A 14,483-nucleotide genomic window follows, 5' to 3' on the forward strand; every position below is an offset into this window, starting at 1 on the left:
CTGCCACTCCGCGCGGTGGGCCCCGCCCCGGTGCGGACAAGGGAGGGCGGGGTGAGGGCGGGGCGCGGCACGTGGTGGGGGCGGGGCCGGGGGCTCCGGTGGGGCCGAGCCCGGGGGGGTGGAAGGAAAGCGCTCCGGTTTGGTTCGGCTTGCCCCGGCCCGGCCCGGCCCGACCCGCCCCCCCCCGCGTCTCCCGCCAGACCTCCTGGTGCAGCCCCCGGCGGGCACTACCGGCGCCGCCCTCCGTTCCTCTTTTTCGTTTTCTCTCACCGGATACCCACAAGCACCGGGCTTCCGAGCCCCAGCGCCGCGGGGAACGCACGGGATGCTCCCGCCGTGGGTTCCCCGCCCTTCCCACCCCCTCCGCACATTCCCACATTTCGCACAGTAGTTTTCCCACGGTTTTCCACACCCAGACCGTGGGGCTGGGTTCGGGGAGCCCCCCAGGATCCCATCGCCAGCATCCTGCCACCGGCATCCCATCGATCCCGGAATCCCACCTCGGGGCATTCCTCCCCTGGCATCCCACCTCCGGCAGCCCCCTCTGGAATCCCGCACACAGCGCTCCCGCTGGGCTCGTGGCTGCCGGCAAAGGCAGGGCCCGGAGCGTCAAACCCGAGGGGAAACACAGAACTTTTCCCGCGGTTGTTGCTATGGAGACAGGAGCAGACGGGAACAGCTCGTTATCCCTCTCCCTGCTGCCCCGAGCGCCCTGTGCGCCCAGCTCGGGACGGAGGAGAAGAACGACGAAGAGGACGAGCAGGACGGATGCTGCGGGCGCAGTGACAGACACTGACACCGCTTCGTGGCTGAGAACTCCGTGTATTTACTCCAACGATCCTTAGGATCCCATCAACCCCAAAAATGCTCCCAGGAGCCGGGTCCGGCCGGGCGGGAGGAACCGTAGGTGCGGCAGCTCCGTCCCCGAGCCCACTGGCGCGTCCCAGGGGAAAACAGCGAATCCGGCAATCCCTGGGGCCGGCGGGATCGACGAGGGTCACGGACGGAGCGAAGACCCTCAGAGCCGCTCTGGCCCACGGTGGTACCGCCGCCTCCCGCTGCCCGGCAAGCCGGGGGCGTCCCGGGAGCGCCAGAGCCGTCCCGGAGCCCCCGGAGCGCCGCCCGAGGCCGGCACGGTGCTGTCCGTGCCTCGCTCCCTCCCGGGCCCCCTCGGGCCCCTCCGGTTCTCCCACCCCGCCCGCCGGACCCGCTGCCATGGCTACCTGGACGTCATCGTGGCGCGCTTTGCGGCAGGCCGCGAGGGCTCGGCGCGACACTCGGTGGCGCTTTGCGGCAGTACCGGCGTGCGGGGCCATGGCGGAGGAGGACCCGGCGGCGGCGGCGGCGGGGAGCGGCAGCGAGAGCGAGGAGGGGGTGAGCGGGGCCGGAGGGAGTGCGACGGGCTCTCCGGGCGGCCTCCGCCGCACTCTGCGGGGCTCCGCGCGCTCTTCTGGCCGGGATGGGCGCAGCGGAGGACGGCGTGGCCTGGCCGGGGGTATCGGGCCGTGGATGTCGGGCCCGGGGCCCGGCCGGGCGGTGCCGTGGGGGCCCCGAGGAGCACGGGGGAGCGAGCGCTGGGGCCATCCCCGCGCTCTGCCAGGCTGGGTGTGTGACCGCGTGTGCTGTGTGGCAGGAGGATGGCGAGCGGCGGCACCGGCAGCTCCTGGAGGCCATCAGCGCCTTGTCCGGACGGAAGCGGTGAGTGGGGGTACGGGCGCCCCGCGTTTCGGCCCGGAGGCTCCTGCAGCAGCCGCATCCCGGGAGGCTGCACGGGAAGGGGGGGCAGGGGGGACGGTTCCCCGCCCCTGCCCTCGGCACCGGCCTCAAACCCTCCAGAGCAGCCGGGGAATACGAGGAACCTTTGGAGTTGTTTTCTGTCTCTCTCTCGCAGGCGGAAACTGGCGGAGCGCTCGGAGGCGAGCGGGCAGGTGTCTGAGTTCAATGTCACCTGCAAAGGTGAGGCAGGGAGCTGGGCAGGGCTCGGGGAGCTGGGATGGCGCTGCCCACCGAGAGCCATCCCAGATGTGAGGGCTGGGACAGCTCCCTCACCTGGCAGTGCCACACCTGTGCGTAGGTGCTGGGGAAAAGCTGGTCCTGTCGGAGCTGCTGCAGCCCATTCATCCCAAATCCACGCTGGGCAGTGTGAGGAAGGAGCTGGCCAGAGTGAAGCGGAAGGCGGCGGTGGAGCTGCCACTGAGCAAAGAGGAGGCCAAGAGGGTGAGTGCAGGGAGCCAAGGGGGCCCAAGCTGAGCCCCCAGGACCGCCGTGCTCCTTTCTCTGGGCATTCTGCCAGCATCACCTTTCTCTGCCCATCCTGCTCCCCCCAGGTGGTGAGGGAGGCTGCTTATGTGACCACCTCGAAGGACGTGGGCAAGTGGCAGCAGGTGGTGCTGCAGAACCGGCGCGCGGAGCAGCTGGTGTTCCCCCTGCGGCAGGACATCGCCACCGTCACCCCTCTGGAGAGAGCCACCTCGGCGTGGAAGGTGCCCTCTGCGGTCACAGCCTGGGTGGCTCTGGGGGAGCAGCTGGGGCAGGTCGATGTCCCCTGGCTGTGCTGGGGGCAGTGGTGGCAGGCCCAGCCCAGTGGTGACACTGGGCAGGTGCCGGCTGGGCTTGGGAAGGTTGGGAGAGCAGTCAGTGTTCGTCTCACAGGTGTGTAAATTCCATCTGGGACAAGCCAGGTGAGAGGGTTTGGAGCCTGCTCTGTCCTTTCTCCTCCTTGTAGCCTCTCAGGGCCAGGCACATGGAAGTATACCTTGGCCATAAGTGCTGAGACTGAGGGATTGGTTTGCCAAATCCTGCATGTCTGGAAACACTCCTTACAAAAGAGGGATGTGTTTAGGTTTGAATGCAAGTTCCTGTTGGGTTTTGCTGCTGGCAGGAATCCACTGCTATCCCTGGGAGTTGTCAGATACCCAGGTGAGGGAGGGGCAGCCCCTGCTGAACTCCCAACAAACCTGTCACTCACACTGATCTGCCCAAAAGTCCCTTTCTGTTTTGTAGGGACATGGCATTGTGTGGCCTGGAACTCCTGCTCCTTGCTTCTTGTGTGGTGCCTCCTGGTCAGCACTGCCTGGCTGCTAGGAGGCCATTTTTCTAATGTGGGAGGAATTCTGCCTGCTCTCACCTGGCCATGCGGCTGGGAGAGTGGCCAAGGGCTGTGGTGTGGGACCTGCGAGTGGGGCTGTGACCACTCAGTCCCCCGAGGCAGGGGGACACTTCTCTGGGCCTTCCACAGACCAGCTTGGGGGCAGTGAGAATGGATGGGGACATCCAGGGGAGCACTGGCCTTTGCAGTTCTCCTCATCCTCTTGCCATGTTTCAACAGGCCCGAACTCCACTGGAGCAGGAGATCTTTGGGTTGCTCCACAAGACACAGCAGCCCATCACAGACCCGCTGCTGACGCCTGAGGAGATGGCCTCAGTGCAGGCCATGAGCTTGGAGGAGGTGAGGCTTCACCCCGTTGGGGCCTGGCTCTGGGGAACTCTTCCTTGGCCACATGCCTCACCCTGTGCTCCCCATCCCTCACCCCATGCCCCTGGCAGGCCCGGCGCCGGCGGGCAGAGCTGCAGAAGGCCCGGGCAGTGCAGTCCTACTACGAGGCCAAGGCTCGGCGAGCAAAGCGGATCAAGAGCAAGAAGTGAGGCTGTGCCTGAGCTGGGCTGGGCATGCTGCGAGGGCAGGGCAGCCCTGCCTGGCTCTGAGCTGGGCTGGGCACGCTGGGAGGGCAGGGCAGCCCTGCCTCACCCGTGTCCTGCCCGGCTCTGAGCCTCCCTGTGCCGCAGGTACCACCGCGTGCTCAAGAAGAGCCGGAGGCGCCAGGCCCTGAAGGAGTTTGAGCAGCTGCACAAATCGGACCCTGCGGCCGCCTTGGCACGGCTGGAGGAGCTGGAGCAGCTCAGGATGCAGGTGCTGCATTGGCACCTCTGCTTCACCCCTCAGGAGGGCCCTGCTCCTGGGGGAGCTCTGTGTGATTCTTCTCTTCCCCCAGGAGCGGATGAGCCTTAAGCACCAGAACAAGGGAAAATGGGCCCGATCCAGGGCCATTATGGCCAAGTATGACCTCGAGGTAAGATGGAACCACAGAAAGGTTTGGTGAGAAAGGACCTTAAAGCCCATCCAGTTCCACCCCCTGGCCAACCTGGCCTTGAACATTTCTGGGGATGGGGCAGCCACACCTTCTCTGAGCAATCTCTACCTGGGCTTCCCCACCCTCACAGGAAAGAATTTCTTCCCAATATCCTGTCTATCCCTGCCTTCTGTCAGTGTGCTGCCATTCCCCCTTGTCCTGTCCCTCCAAGCCGCGGTATAAAGTCTCTCTATCTCTTATAATCCCATTTATATATTGGAATACCATGAGAGGGTGTTCAGCGTTGCTTGGGGAAGGGGGGTAGGCTGAGGTGGGCAGGGAAGGTTGGGAATGTTTTCTGTGTCCTATGTTAGAGCCTCTCGGTGCCTCCCAGGCCCGCAAGGCCATGCAGGAGCAGCTGGCCAGGAACAAGGAGCTGATGCAGAAGGTGCGGGTGGAGCCCCCCGAGGAGGAGCTGTGTGAGGTGCCCGAGGAGGACACGGACACCACGGCCTTGCCCATGCCCAGTGGGGCTAATCCCTGGATGCTGGGCAAGCCCAGTGGCCTGGCCCCAGAGCCTGAGGCACAGGAGGGTCCAAGAGATGACAGAGTGCCTGGTGCTGTGGAGAACAAGGACGAGATGCAGGAGGAGGAAGAGGAGCTGTCAGAAGAAGAAGCTCTGCTGCAAGACTTCGAGCAGAAGCGACGGGAGCGGGCAGGGAGCCCCAAGGGGCAGGACAGAGACCATGGTGAGGAGCTCAAGGCCCAGAGCTGGGTGGGCTGGGAGTGCTGGGAGCTGGACAAAGGGAGGGGAATCTGGGGACGGTTTTTGGCTAATTTCACACATCTGTCCTTACTCTCTGCCCTGTGGAGTGACCATTTCTACCCTCAACATGTAGGTGCTGATGAGACTGAGATTGGTGCTGAGCAGCCCAGGGACAGCCCAGTCCCCCCAGTCTGTGCTGAGGAGCTGGGGGACAGCCCAGTCCCCCCAGTCTGTGCTGAGGAGCTGGGGGACAGCCCAGTCCCCCCAGTCTGTGCTGAGGAGCTGGTGGGCACAGGGCCAGAGCCTCCCCCTCAGCCCCAGGAACAGCTCCTGCTCTCGGAGCAGCTGCGCCGCGTGCAGACCATGGAGGATGTGGAGAGTCTGGCTAAGGACGAGCTTGTGGAAGAGCAGGAGAAGCTGGTAACCCTGAGAGCAGGGAAGCGAGCACAGCAGCAGGAGAAAGGCAGAGCTGGGGACAGACATACCAAGAAAGCATCAGCCAAGAGGAAGATGATCAGCTTGGAGGCTGTGCTGGATGGGAAGCCCCAGGAGATGGACTGCCCCAGCCTGCCTGTAGTCCTGGAGGAGGAGGTGAGTGGGACATGCCTCCCCATGCTCCCCAACACCCAAAACGCCCATCCAGTAATGCCCAAACCTTTAAGTCCCAGTAACCTCAAACCCTCTCCTGGTAACCCTAAACTCCCTTCCAGTAACCCAAACCTCCTTTCAGTAACTCCCAGTAACCCCAAACCAGTTACTCTAAACGTCCTCCCAGTAATTAGAAGACCCAAACTAGTAACTCCCAGTACTCCTAAACCCCCTTATAGTACACCCCAAACCCCCCCCCAGTAATGCCCAGTATCCCCCCTCCCACTCTCCCCAGTACTCACAAACCCTCTCCCAGTGCTTTCCAGTTTGTCCCAGTCTCTCCGAATTCCCCCAGGAACTGTTAAAGCCACTGAGTCTTGTCCTCATGCAGGAGGGCGGCATCGAGCAGCGCGGGATGATCACAGAGGCCTTTGCTGGGGATGATGTGGTCGCTGATTTCCGCCGGGAGAAGCGCAAGGCGGAGGAGGCGGGGAAGCCGCAGCCGGTGAACCTGGTGCTGCCAGGCTGGGGCGAGTGGGGCGGCACGGGCCTGAAACCCAGCGCCAGGAAGGTCAAGAGGTGAGTGAGTGGGGGAGAGCTCAGGGTTGCGCCCAGCCCCGTGCCAGCCCTGACCCCTGACTTGCCCGCAGGTTCCTGATCAAGCCGCCGCCGGCGCCTCCGCGGAAGGACCAGCACCTGCCCCACGTCATCATGAGCGAGAAGCGCAACATCCACGCGGCAGCGCATCAGGTGGGGCACGCCTGGTCTCCATGAGAGCTCCAGCACCTGGGCAAGCCTGGGGCATTCCTGTGATCCCTTCCCAAAACGTTCACAATCCCTGCCTGTAATCCCTGCCCCAAGCTTAGCCTCCAGTTTAAACAGCTCAGAACTGAAGGAGGGATGTACAGGGCTGCTCCCCTGGTGGCGGTGGTTGTTCCAGCCCTCTTGGGCTGTGCTGGCAGCAGAAGGGGAAGCAGAGTGTGAGTGGGTCCTGGACAAGTAGGAAGCAGTGAGCATTGGGAGCAGCATGGGCTGGAAAAGCTGGGCTGGGTGGCTCAGGGCCATAACCCCTGTGGTGTCCCCACAGGTCAGCGAGCTGCCCTTCCCCTTCGAGCGGCACCAGCAGTTTGAGCAGAGCATGCGGACACCCGTGGGCCCCACGTGGAACACTCAGCGAGCCTTCCAGAAGCTGACAGCCCCTCGAGTCATCACCCGCACCGGCCACATCATCCAGCCCATCTCAGCCGAGGACGTCCCCAACACGGCCCCTGGCAGCGAGGCCAGGCCTGAGGGGGAGGCCATGCCCAGGAGGAGGGCTGGGCCCGGGAAGAAGGCTGTGTTCAGGGGGAAGGCTGTGTCAAAGGGGAAGGCTGTGCCTGGGGAGAAGGCTGTGTCCAGGGGGAAGGCTGTGCCTGGGGAGAAGGCACAGCCCCAGCGCAGCAGAGCACGGTAGCTCTGTGTCTGCAGCCTGGGGGCTCAAACTGGAGTGAGCGGAGGAACCAGGAGCAGCAGCAGCAGCCCCTGGTTCTGTCCAGTTCCTTCTTCTACCTCTTTCTCTGCAATAAAACCCAGGGCTGCCCTTCCTGTGCTGTCTGCATGGATGCCTTGGCAGTGTCCAGGGCTAGGTTGGGCCCTCCATTCTCTCCTTGGGGTCCATGCAGGGTCAGGTGCTTTGGCTGAGTTGAGGGTGAGAGCTTGGTCAGGAGCTCATAGTGGGGCACGTCTAGGAGCATGGTGAGGGACTGGAATAGCTGCCAACATCCTGTCCTTTGTCTTTTATATCCCCATTTTTGTACCTATATAGATCTTTAAATCTTGGCCAAAGGGGCTTTCTCCCCACCTTGTCATGCTGAGCCTGGCCTCAAGAGTGTTTCTCAGATCCGACCTGCACTCCCAAAGTACCTGCTCAGCCCTAATAAACCTGATCACCTGGCAATGGCTCTGACAGGAGCTTCTGCTGCTCTGCATGTGCTGGGGGCTGGCTCTGTCCACGGGCAGCCCCCACTCCTGCTGCCCATCTCCAAGCCCTCAGTGTGACAGTGAGGTGCCTCTCGGGGTGGTCGGTGCATTCAGCACAAGTGAGGGATGTGCCAGAGCCTTACGGACTGGGCAGGGACCCCTCCAGGCCTCTCCCCCGACTTACAACGTGGCCTGTGCTCAGCACCAGTTGGAGAAACACTTCCCGGCCCCAGCGCAGGAGCTGGAGCTGCTGCCGATCCCAGGAAACGTCCCTGGTGCCAAGGACGCCTCCTCCCACCTTGGCACTGCAGCCCGGCCCGGGCACGGCCTGAACCCAGGGCCGCCCTTCTCTGCAGCTGGGTCACAGCAGGAGCCGGGATCGTGCTGTGGGGTCGGGGCGCGGGCACCCTCCGTGCTGGCTGCGGGTATCCGAGACTCCCGCAGGGCCCTTCCTAGGCTGGGAGGGGACTGGGAGCTGACGTGGGGCAGGTGTGGCAGCTTTGCCGGGGACCCATCCCGAGTGCCTCTGGCCCCTGCAGCACCCGGGGCCCGGGAGTCAGAGGGCGCTGGCCCGTGATGGGGCCACGCTTGTGTTGCTTGGCGAGGGGAGAAAAAAGGAAAGGGAGCGCAGAGCATTTTCGTGCCGTGACGCCGAGAGCCCCTCGCGAGGCTGGTGGCCCCAGCAGAGCCTGCGTCCCTCTGCCATGGGAAACCTTTGCCTCGGAGATGTCGTGAAGGCCGGGGGGTGTCGTGTTTGTTTTAATAAAAGGTGAAGCGTGCCGAAGAGAGGGAGGCAGCGTCCCCTGCCAGCGCCTCCACCGGCCTGCAGTCCCCCAGAGCCGCCCCCAGCCCCCCGGGACAGGAGATCCCTGCGGCACCGCCGTCCCTGTCCCTCTTGCAGGGGCCCTCCCTCGCCTGCCCTGGCCAATGGCCCTGCCTTCCTCCTCCCCAGCCCGGACAGTGTTTGGCTAGACACGATGGGCTGTTCCAGCACCCAGCCCGCCTCCTCGGCTCCAGCCCCGGGATGTTCAGGGTCTGGGGGTCCTGTTACAGCAGAGCTGGTTCGGGCTCAGCAGGACCTGCGGGGTGCTGTTCTGCTGTTCGCCTCCCTGCAGGGAGGGGGAACCCCCCACGTGCCTTCAGCCCCCGAATTTGGCCCACCCCACGGCAAGGGATGCTGCTGCCGTGCGTGGTGTCACCTGAGTCCCTGAAAAGGGGAGCACTGCCCCCAAGGTCTGGCCCTGTCCCAGCCTGAACTGGGACCTCCCCAGATCCGATGCGATGCTCCCTCCAGGCCCGGGGAGATGGCGGCACCAGGGCAGTGCTCAGGTCCTGCAGAGGACCGAGGCCAGCAGGTGCAACACCAGCTCAGACCTGGAGCAAGCAGGGCTGCAGTTGTCACAAGCTGGATCACCTGGAGCAACGACAAGACCTGCTGAGGTGCAGATCCCTGAATGGATCCCTGCGTCACACAGAGCTGGTGGGTCTGGCAGCCTCAGTGGGGGTGATGCTCGGCGTGGGAGGGAACAGCTGTAGCCACACATCTGGAGCTGCCTCATCCTGTGAGGAACGGCAGCAGTGGACTGGACTGGCTTGAACTGGGGCTTCCAGTATCCAGAGATGCTTCAAAAATAAACGGGGACAGCATTAGCATGAGCTGCCGGGTAGCATAGGAGGGACCCTGGTGCAGGGTGACCACTGGTGCTGTCATCCCCGCCCCTCCAGGCTCCTGCTACAGCACAGGCTTCTCTGGAGCCCCCACATCGAGGCAACACTTGGCCCTCTGACTTCTCTGCAGAAATGGTTTTACTGGGCACAGCAGCTTGGGGTTTTTCACTTAATAACCCATCCCAGGTCTGCCGCAGGAAAGGGGCATGCCAGGGATGCCCGCTTGCAGCCTCCCAGGTCGGCAGGGAAGGGGGCGAGAGCCCTTTGCAAGGGCACAGAAACGGGCCGGGGAGCCTGGCACGGCTGCGGGCTGGGGTGGCTCCCTGCGGGGACTTCCCCTGCCTGATCGTCGCTCTCGCCGTGACAGCAGGGCCGGCCGCAGGCTGCCACACAGGGTGCGAGCGGAGGGGAGCCTGGACAAAGCCCTGTTGTCGGCGGCCACCGCGTGGGCCCCGGGAGCCCCGGAGCCGCGGCGCGAGCACGCAGCCCTCCCTCGGCAGCCCGAGCGCCGCGTCCCCCGAGAGCCGCGAGCTGCGGTTGCTCTTACTGGCCTACTTTCCGGGCTACGTCAAAGCCGGGCTTACGGAGCAGCGAGCCGCGGCAAGGGCGGCCGAGCTGCTCCCGGTGCCAGCGGGGAGCGGGGGCTAATCCGGGCCCGGGGCCGCCCGGCCTGGCGGGCACACGGGCAGCGGGGCGGGGCCGGCGGCGCTGCCGTGGGGCTGGGGACGGGCACGGCCACCGCGAGGTCCCCGGGGCAGGGACCCACCCGAGAGCAAGGGCCGCTCCAGCGCCGGGAGCTGCCGCTGCAGCCGGGCTCCCGCACCCCGCGTCCCGGGAGGCCAGAGGGAGCGGGATGGAGTAAAAGGCAGATTTAAAATCAACAAACAAAAGGCTTTTGGTCGCTGCTTTTTGGGGGTTTGGGGGGTTTTTGTTTCTTTTTTGTTATCTTTTTTAAATGCAGGCTATAAATAACCTGTAAAATATTTCGTCTGGGCTGTTTCTGCAGCTGAAATCTTGTCCCTCTGGCTTCCCAAGCTCAGGATGTGAATGCGAGCACTGAGGCCGTCAGGGAGTCCCCCTGGATCCCTGGGCTGGATCCCTGGGGTCCTGTACCTTTGCCCATTGGGATCAGGGAATGCCCACGTCCCTGAACACCTCCAGCCCCCAGGGGCTGGAAACGGTACCCCCCAGCATGGGCCCGAGCTCCACTGCCCGGGTGCGAGAGGGTCTGAGCACCGCCTCCCGACCGGACGGAGGCGAGAGGCTCAGCCTGGCACAGTGCGGGACAAACAGGACAGGGGAGGCAAGTCTGGGGTTGGAACGTCAGGCTCAGAAATGCTCTCCCCAACACGTCCCGTGTACAGGAGAGGTCCCTGCTCCCCGAGTCTCCCAGCCTCCATCGCCCCGCAGCAAGGGCCGCGCTAACCCCGCTCCTCCCGCCGCGGTACCCGGTGCCCGGCGCATCCCGGCCGCATCCGGGCGCCGCAGCTGTTTCCGTGGAGATGGCATCTCCCAAGCCCGCACCGCCCGAGCCGGGGGTTTCCATGGAGATGCCGTATCCAGCACGGCACAACCTGAGCCGGAGATTCTGCCGAGATGCTGTAGTCGGGACCCTCGCCCCGCAGCGGGGCCATTCCCGGGGACGTGGGCGCCCCGGGCCCTCGGTGGCTCTGGGGTGCCTGTGGTGTTATCACCGCTCCTCACACCAGTTCTGTGACAGCGCTGGGACACCAATACCTGCAGCTGTGAACATCCTGGGGGAGCTGTCGCCAGCCTTGTCACCCTCCAGAGCGGGAACCCACTCACTCGGGCTGCATTGTCACATTCTGTCAGGGTCTCCAAGAGATGGCAGGTCCCTGCCTGTCCCCAGCTGCCTGGAGACGAAAAGGGGAAATCCCCGTGTCCCCTGATGACTTTGTCCCAGCTGCCACCCCGCAGCTCCCACAATGACTCGTCAGGGTGGGATATCAGTGGCACCAGGTGGGAAGCTGGCACCGTGCTGCATCCTGCACCAGGGGATGAGGTACCCAGACCCAAACCAGCAGCATCCCAGAGCTGGGGGACACCTGGTTGAGTTCCAGCACAGCCAGCGCACCAAAAACTTCCCGGGGGGAACGTGAAGGGCCTCAAAGGGCAGGACTGAGGCCAAGTGGAAGGGTGAGCAGGGGCAGATGTCCTCCTGGCAGGCAGCTGTGTGTACGTGTGCCCTGGCCAGCGCTATAATAGCAGCTTCGTTTGAGCACAGCTGCCGCAGAGGTGGCACCTTCCGTTCTGCACACGGCAGAGCTCTGGCAAAGCCCAAGCTCCTGCTGCAGAGATGGAGGAGAAGCACGGGAATGCCCCTGGGGCACACGCTGGGACATGCTGGGACACCCTGGAACACACTCCTGCCCACTCGGTGCCTGTGGGAGATGTGGGGCTGGCTCAGCCCCCGTGTCCTTCCTTGCCTCAGCCCCCTCCATGCTCCTGCTCCACCTCTGCTCCCAACTGCACCTTCCTTGGCCACCCTTGTCCTGCCCAAGGCCATCTGGAGCCTCCATGGGGGCTTCTCAGCTGGCAGAGCAGCAGCAGCCAGGAGCCTGGGGATGATGCCTGAGGCTGGGCACTGCTAGCCATTCCAGCCTCCAACTCCTGGAGGGCCTTGAGCCCCCACACAGCCTGGCCACTGCCAGGACTGCCAGCAGCACTTCCAGCATCCCCAGGCACAGGCTGTCAGATGCAGCACTGTGGTCAGAGCCCAGCTCTTTGTCTGCTGTTATAATTAGGAGCCCCCCCAGGTGGACCTGAGAAGCTCAGGGCTGGGGGACAGACACCAAAGGAGCTGGAATCTGGAATGGCAGCCTGGGAGCAGGGGCAGGCCCTGTTCTGCCCACAGCCAGCTACTCTCCAGAGCCTCGTGCTGCATTGAAAAGGGCTGGAGCAGGGCCAGGGCTCTGTGTAGTCACCCCTCTCACCCCTGCCAGCTCTGCAGGGCTCCTCACCTGATTTCTGGGGCTCCCCTGGCACCCCAACCTCTGCTCACCCACTGTATTCTCCTCCCCTCCATCACTTTGGCCTTGCCTTGGCTGCCAGCTATTCCCTTGGCTCCCAGGCACAACATGGTTCCTCCCTGCCTTATCCTGGTGATTCCACATTCTCACCCGTCAGCGGTGCTCTCCCAGCCCAGTGCTTCTCCTGGGATGTGGAGGAGGAGGAGGAGGGCAGCAGAGACAGCGTGTGCCTGCTGACTCCTGTCTGTGCTGCTCACCATGGGCAATACACACTTCAGCCAGCGCCCAGGCCTGGAGCGGATCAGGAGGAAGAGGCCAATCCCAAACTCCCTTGGATGGTCCAAGAGGAAGCCACCCAAAATCTCAATCCATGAAATTCCCTTCCTGAGGCAGGAGCAGCCTTGTTTTGGCCCCAGCAGCTGGGTTCAGAATGTCAGCCTCTGAGCTCATAACAGATCCAGTTTCTCACGCAGGAGGTGGGACTCTGTCCCATGTCCCTTCGGAGCGCCGTGTCCCTGGGGCAGCAGGGGAGAGAGGGGCTGCACACAGGCAGCAGGCAGCAGCCTGGCCTGGAGTGTGACCCCAGCCCTTGGCCTCCCTGCCCACCATCCCCTGTCCCCGACTGCCAGCAGGAAGGACAAGGCAGCCACTCTGACACCGTCACCTTCTATCTGCACTGCCACCCATGCTGCCAGTGCTTGTTGTTGGAGTGGGACAGCCCATGGAATGTGGGAGGACCAGGGCTGCAGGTAGAGATGACACCTCGCCACAGTGTCACTGCACCAGCCAAACCCAGGTGAGCTCTGCCCACCTCAGAGGGAGCAGCACGGAGGTTCCTTCTTCAGAAAAGCCCCAAGAAACTCAATGAGAAATCTCCAGACCCCATAGAAATGGACACGCTGTTCCTCCCAATGGGACATCCATCCCCTGGCTCTGCAGTCACAGCCCCACCTTCCCAGTGGAAGATGAAGTGTCCAGGGAAGAACCAGCCCTGGACAGGGAAGTGACATGGAGCACATGGGGCATCACCTCATTCCTCTTCTTCTGGTGCCAGGAACTACAAGCCACCTTTGCTGCCACCACCCGCCACCACCCTGCCAGAAGAGAAGGCTCCATGGTCCCAGCCCATCCAGAGACGCCTGCCAGCCTGGCTGCTCAACCATGGCTGGCACTAATGTGATTCCCAGCAGGGTCAGGGTCCCCCCACAGCAGCCTGGCAGGAGCAGAGTGTACCATGCCCAGCTGGTTGTGTTAGCCTCCTCTGCTCAGGGAGGGGGCAATGGTGTGGAGTCTGTCCCAAAAACGGTGGGGAGAGGAGAAATAAATAAAATAAAACGACGCAAAATGGAGCAGTAATGACAAAAGCAGCAGCAACAGCACTGCAGGCCAGGTCAGAGCTGAGCGCTCAGGCCCTGGTGGCCCAGGGGACACACACACATGTCAGGGGCTGCCCTGAGCGCTCAGGGCTCACGGGTGCCCTTGGATCTGCGCAGCTCGGCACGAGTCCTGCTGCCAGGAAGGTGCTGTGCAGGAAATGCTGAGGTGAGGCAGCAGCTGGGGCTGCCCACAGCTGGGGGGTCCTGGGGGATGTGTCCCCAGGATGGAGGGGAGATAAAGGAGCCCCCAGCTCCCCCTGCAGCACGAGGCCCTTGAGGAATTACCAGTGAGGGCTCTTTATCTTATTTTCCCTGCGACAGATCATTCCCATTGGCATTTCTTCAAGTTAGTCCATGACTGGTGCCTGATTAGCTCCACTCCCTAATGGAGAATGCCCCTCATTCCCCAGACTTTTCCATTTCCCTGGAACATGAAAGCCACAGAATTTTTCACCACCACCTTTTAAAGTCCTTTAGTGCGAATTATCCCATCCTGAAGAATTTAAAGGTTCTAATTAAATGGGGCAGGGGCAGTGGCATGCAGGAGGATGTGACGGTGGGATGCAGAGCTCTCCCAGTCAGCACCATGCAACTCGGGGTGCGATTCCTGCAGGGATGGGGTGAGGCAGCTGCAGGATGAGGCTGTTACTCAAACTGTCTGTTTTTAATTGCACCAGGATGCAAATAAGGCAGGTCTTTATGAACCTGGGGTCATGCGCCTGTCTCAGGCTGTGCCAGCCCTTCTTTCTGACCATCACCCAGCCTGAAATCCCTCTTGGAGCACCTCTTTTACCCACAGTCTAGCTGGAGGCAACAGTGGGAAAAGGTTCAACATAATGTGGAGAAGTGGAGTGATTCCCCTCTGCAGGAAGAGCTTCCTCCCTCATGGCCTTCCTCCGTGAAGCCCTGGCTCTCTGCCTTCCCACGGTTCTGGCAGCCCCGTGTTTCACCCCTCTCAGTGCTGTCTGCGCTTCCCGAATCTCATGCCCCACAAGCTCAGCACTCTTCTGCCCACAGACCCCTGCCTCAAACTGCTCTCCAAGCCCCTACAGCCCCAAAAGGGGGA

The 14,483-nt window shown here is 63.1% G+C and overlaps 1 protein-coding gene across 1 annotated transcript; it reads left to right on the forward strand.

Annotated features, from left to right (window-relative positions):
- The first annotated feature begins 1,215 nt into the window (after positions 1–1,215).
- UTP14A (UTP14A small subunit processome component) lies at positions 1,216–7,330 on the forward strand. Its single transcript, XM_058813854.1, has 14 exons — positions 1,216–1,374; positions 1,634–1,698; positions 1,892–1,956; positions 2,075–2,217; positions 2,328–2,483; positions 3,329–3,448; positions 3,547–3,641; positions 3,787–3,910; positions 3,993–4,070; positions 4,465–4,819; positions 4,970–5,427; positions 5,816–6,003; positions 6,075–6,174; positions 6,512–7,330. The coding sequence occupies exons 1-14, from the start codon at positions 1,216–1,218 to the stop codon at positions 6,875–6,877; spliced, it is 2,472 nt and encodes an 823-aa protein (XP_058669837.1). The 3' UTR covers positions 6,878–7,330.
- The last annotated feature ends 7,153 nt before the right edge of the window (positions 7,331–14,483 follow it).

This window comes from Ammospiza caudacuta, chromosome 14 (assembly GCF_027887145.1).
Source record: "Ammospiza caudacuta isolate bAmmCau1 chromosome 14, bAmmCau1.pri, whole genome shotgun sequence".
Lineage (NCBI taxonomy): Eukaryota > Metazoa > Chordata > Aves > Passeriformes > Passerellidae > Ammospiza > Ammospiza caudacuta.

What these genes read in the sequence shown, in the direction of transcription:
- UTP14A (XM_058813854.1), top strand. Translation starts at nt 1,216, where the DNA reads ATGGCTACCTGGACGTCATCGTGGCGCGCTTTGCGGCAGGCCGCGAGG. An exon ending in TGGCCAAGTATGACCTCGAG is followed by an intron (nt 4,071 to 4,464) that starts GTAAGATGGAAC and finishes GGTGCCTCCCAG; the next exon opens with GCCCGCAAGGCCATGCAGGA. An exon ending in CTGTAGTCCTGGAGGAGGAG is followed by an intron (nt 5,428 to 5,815) that starts GTGAGTGGGACA and finishes GTCCTCATGCAG; the next exon opens with GAGGGCGGCATCGAGCAGCG.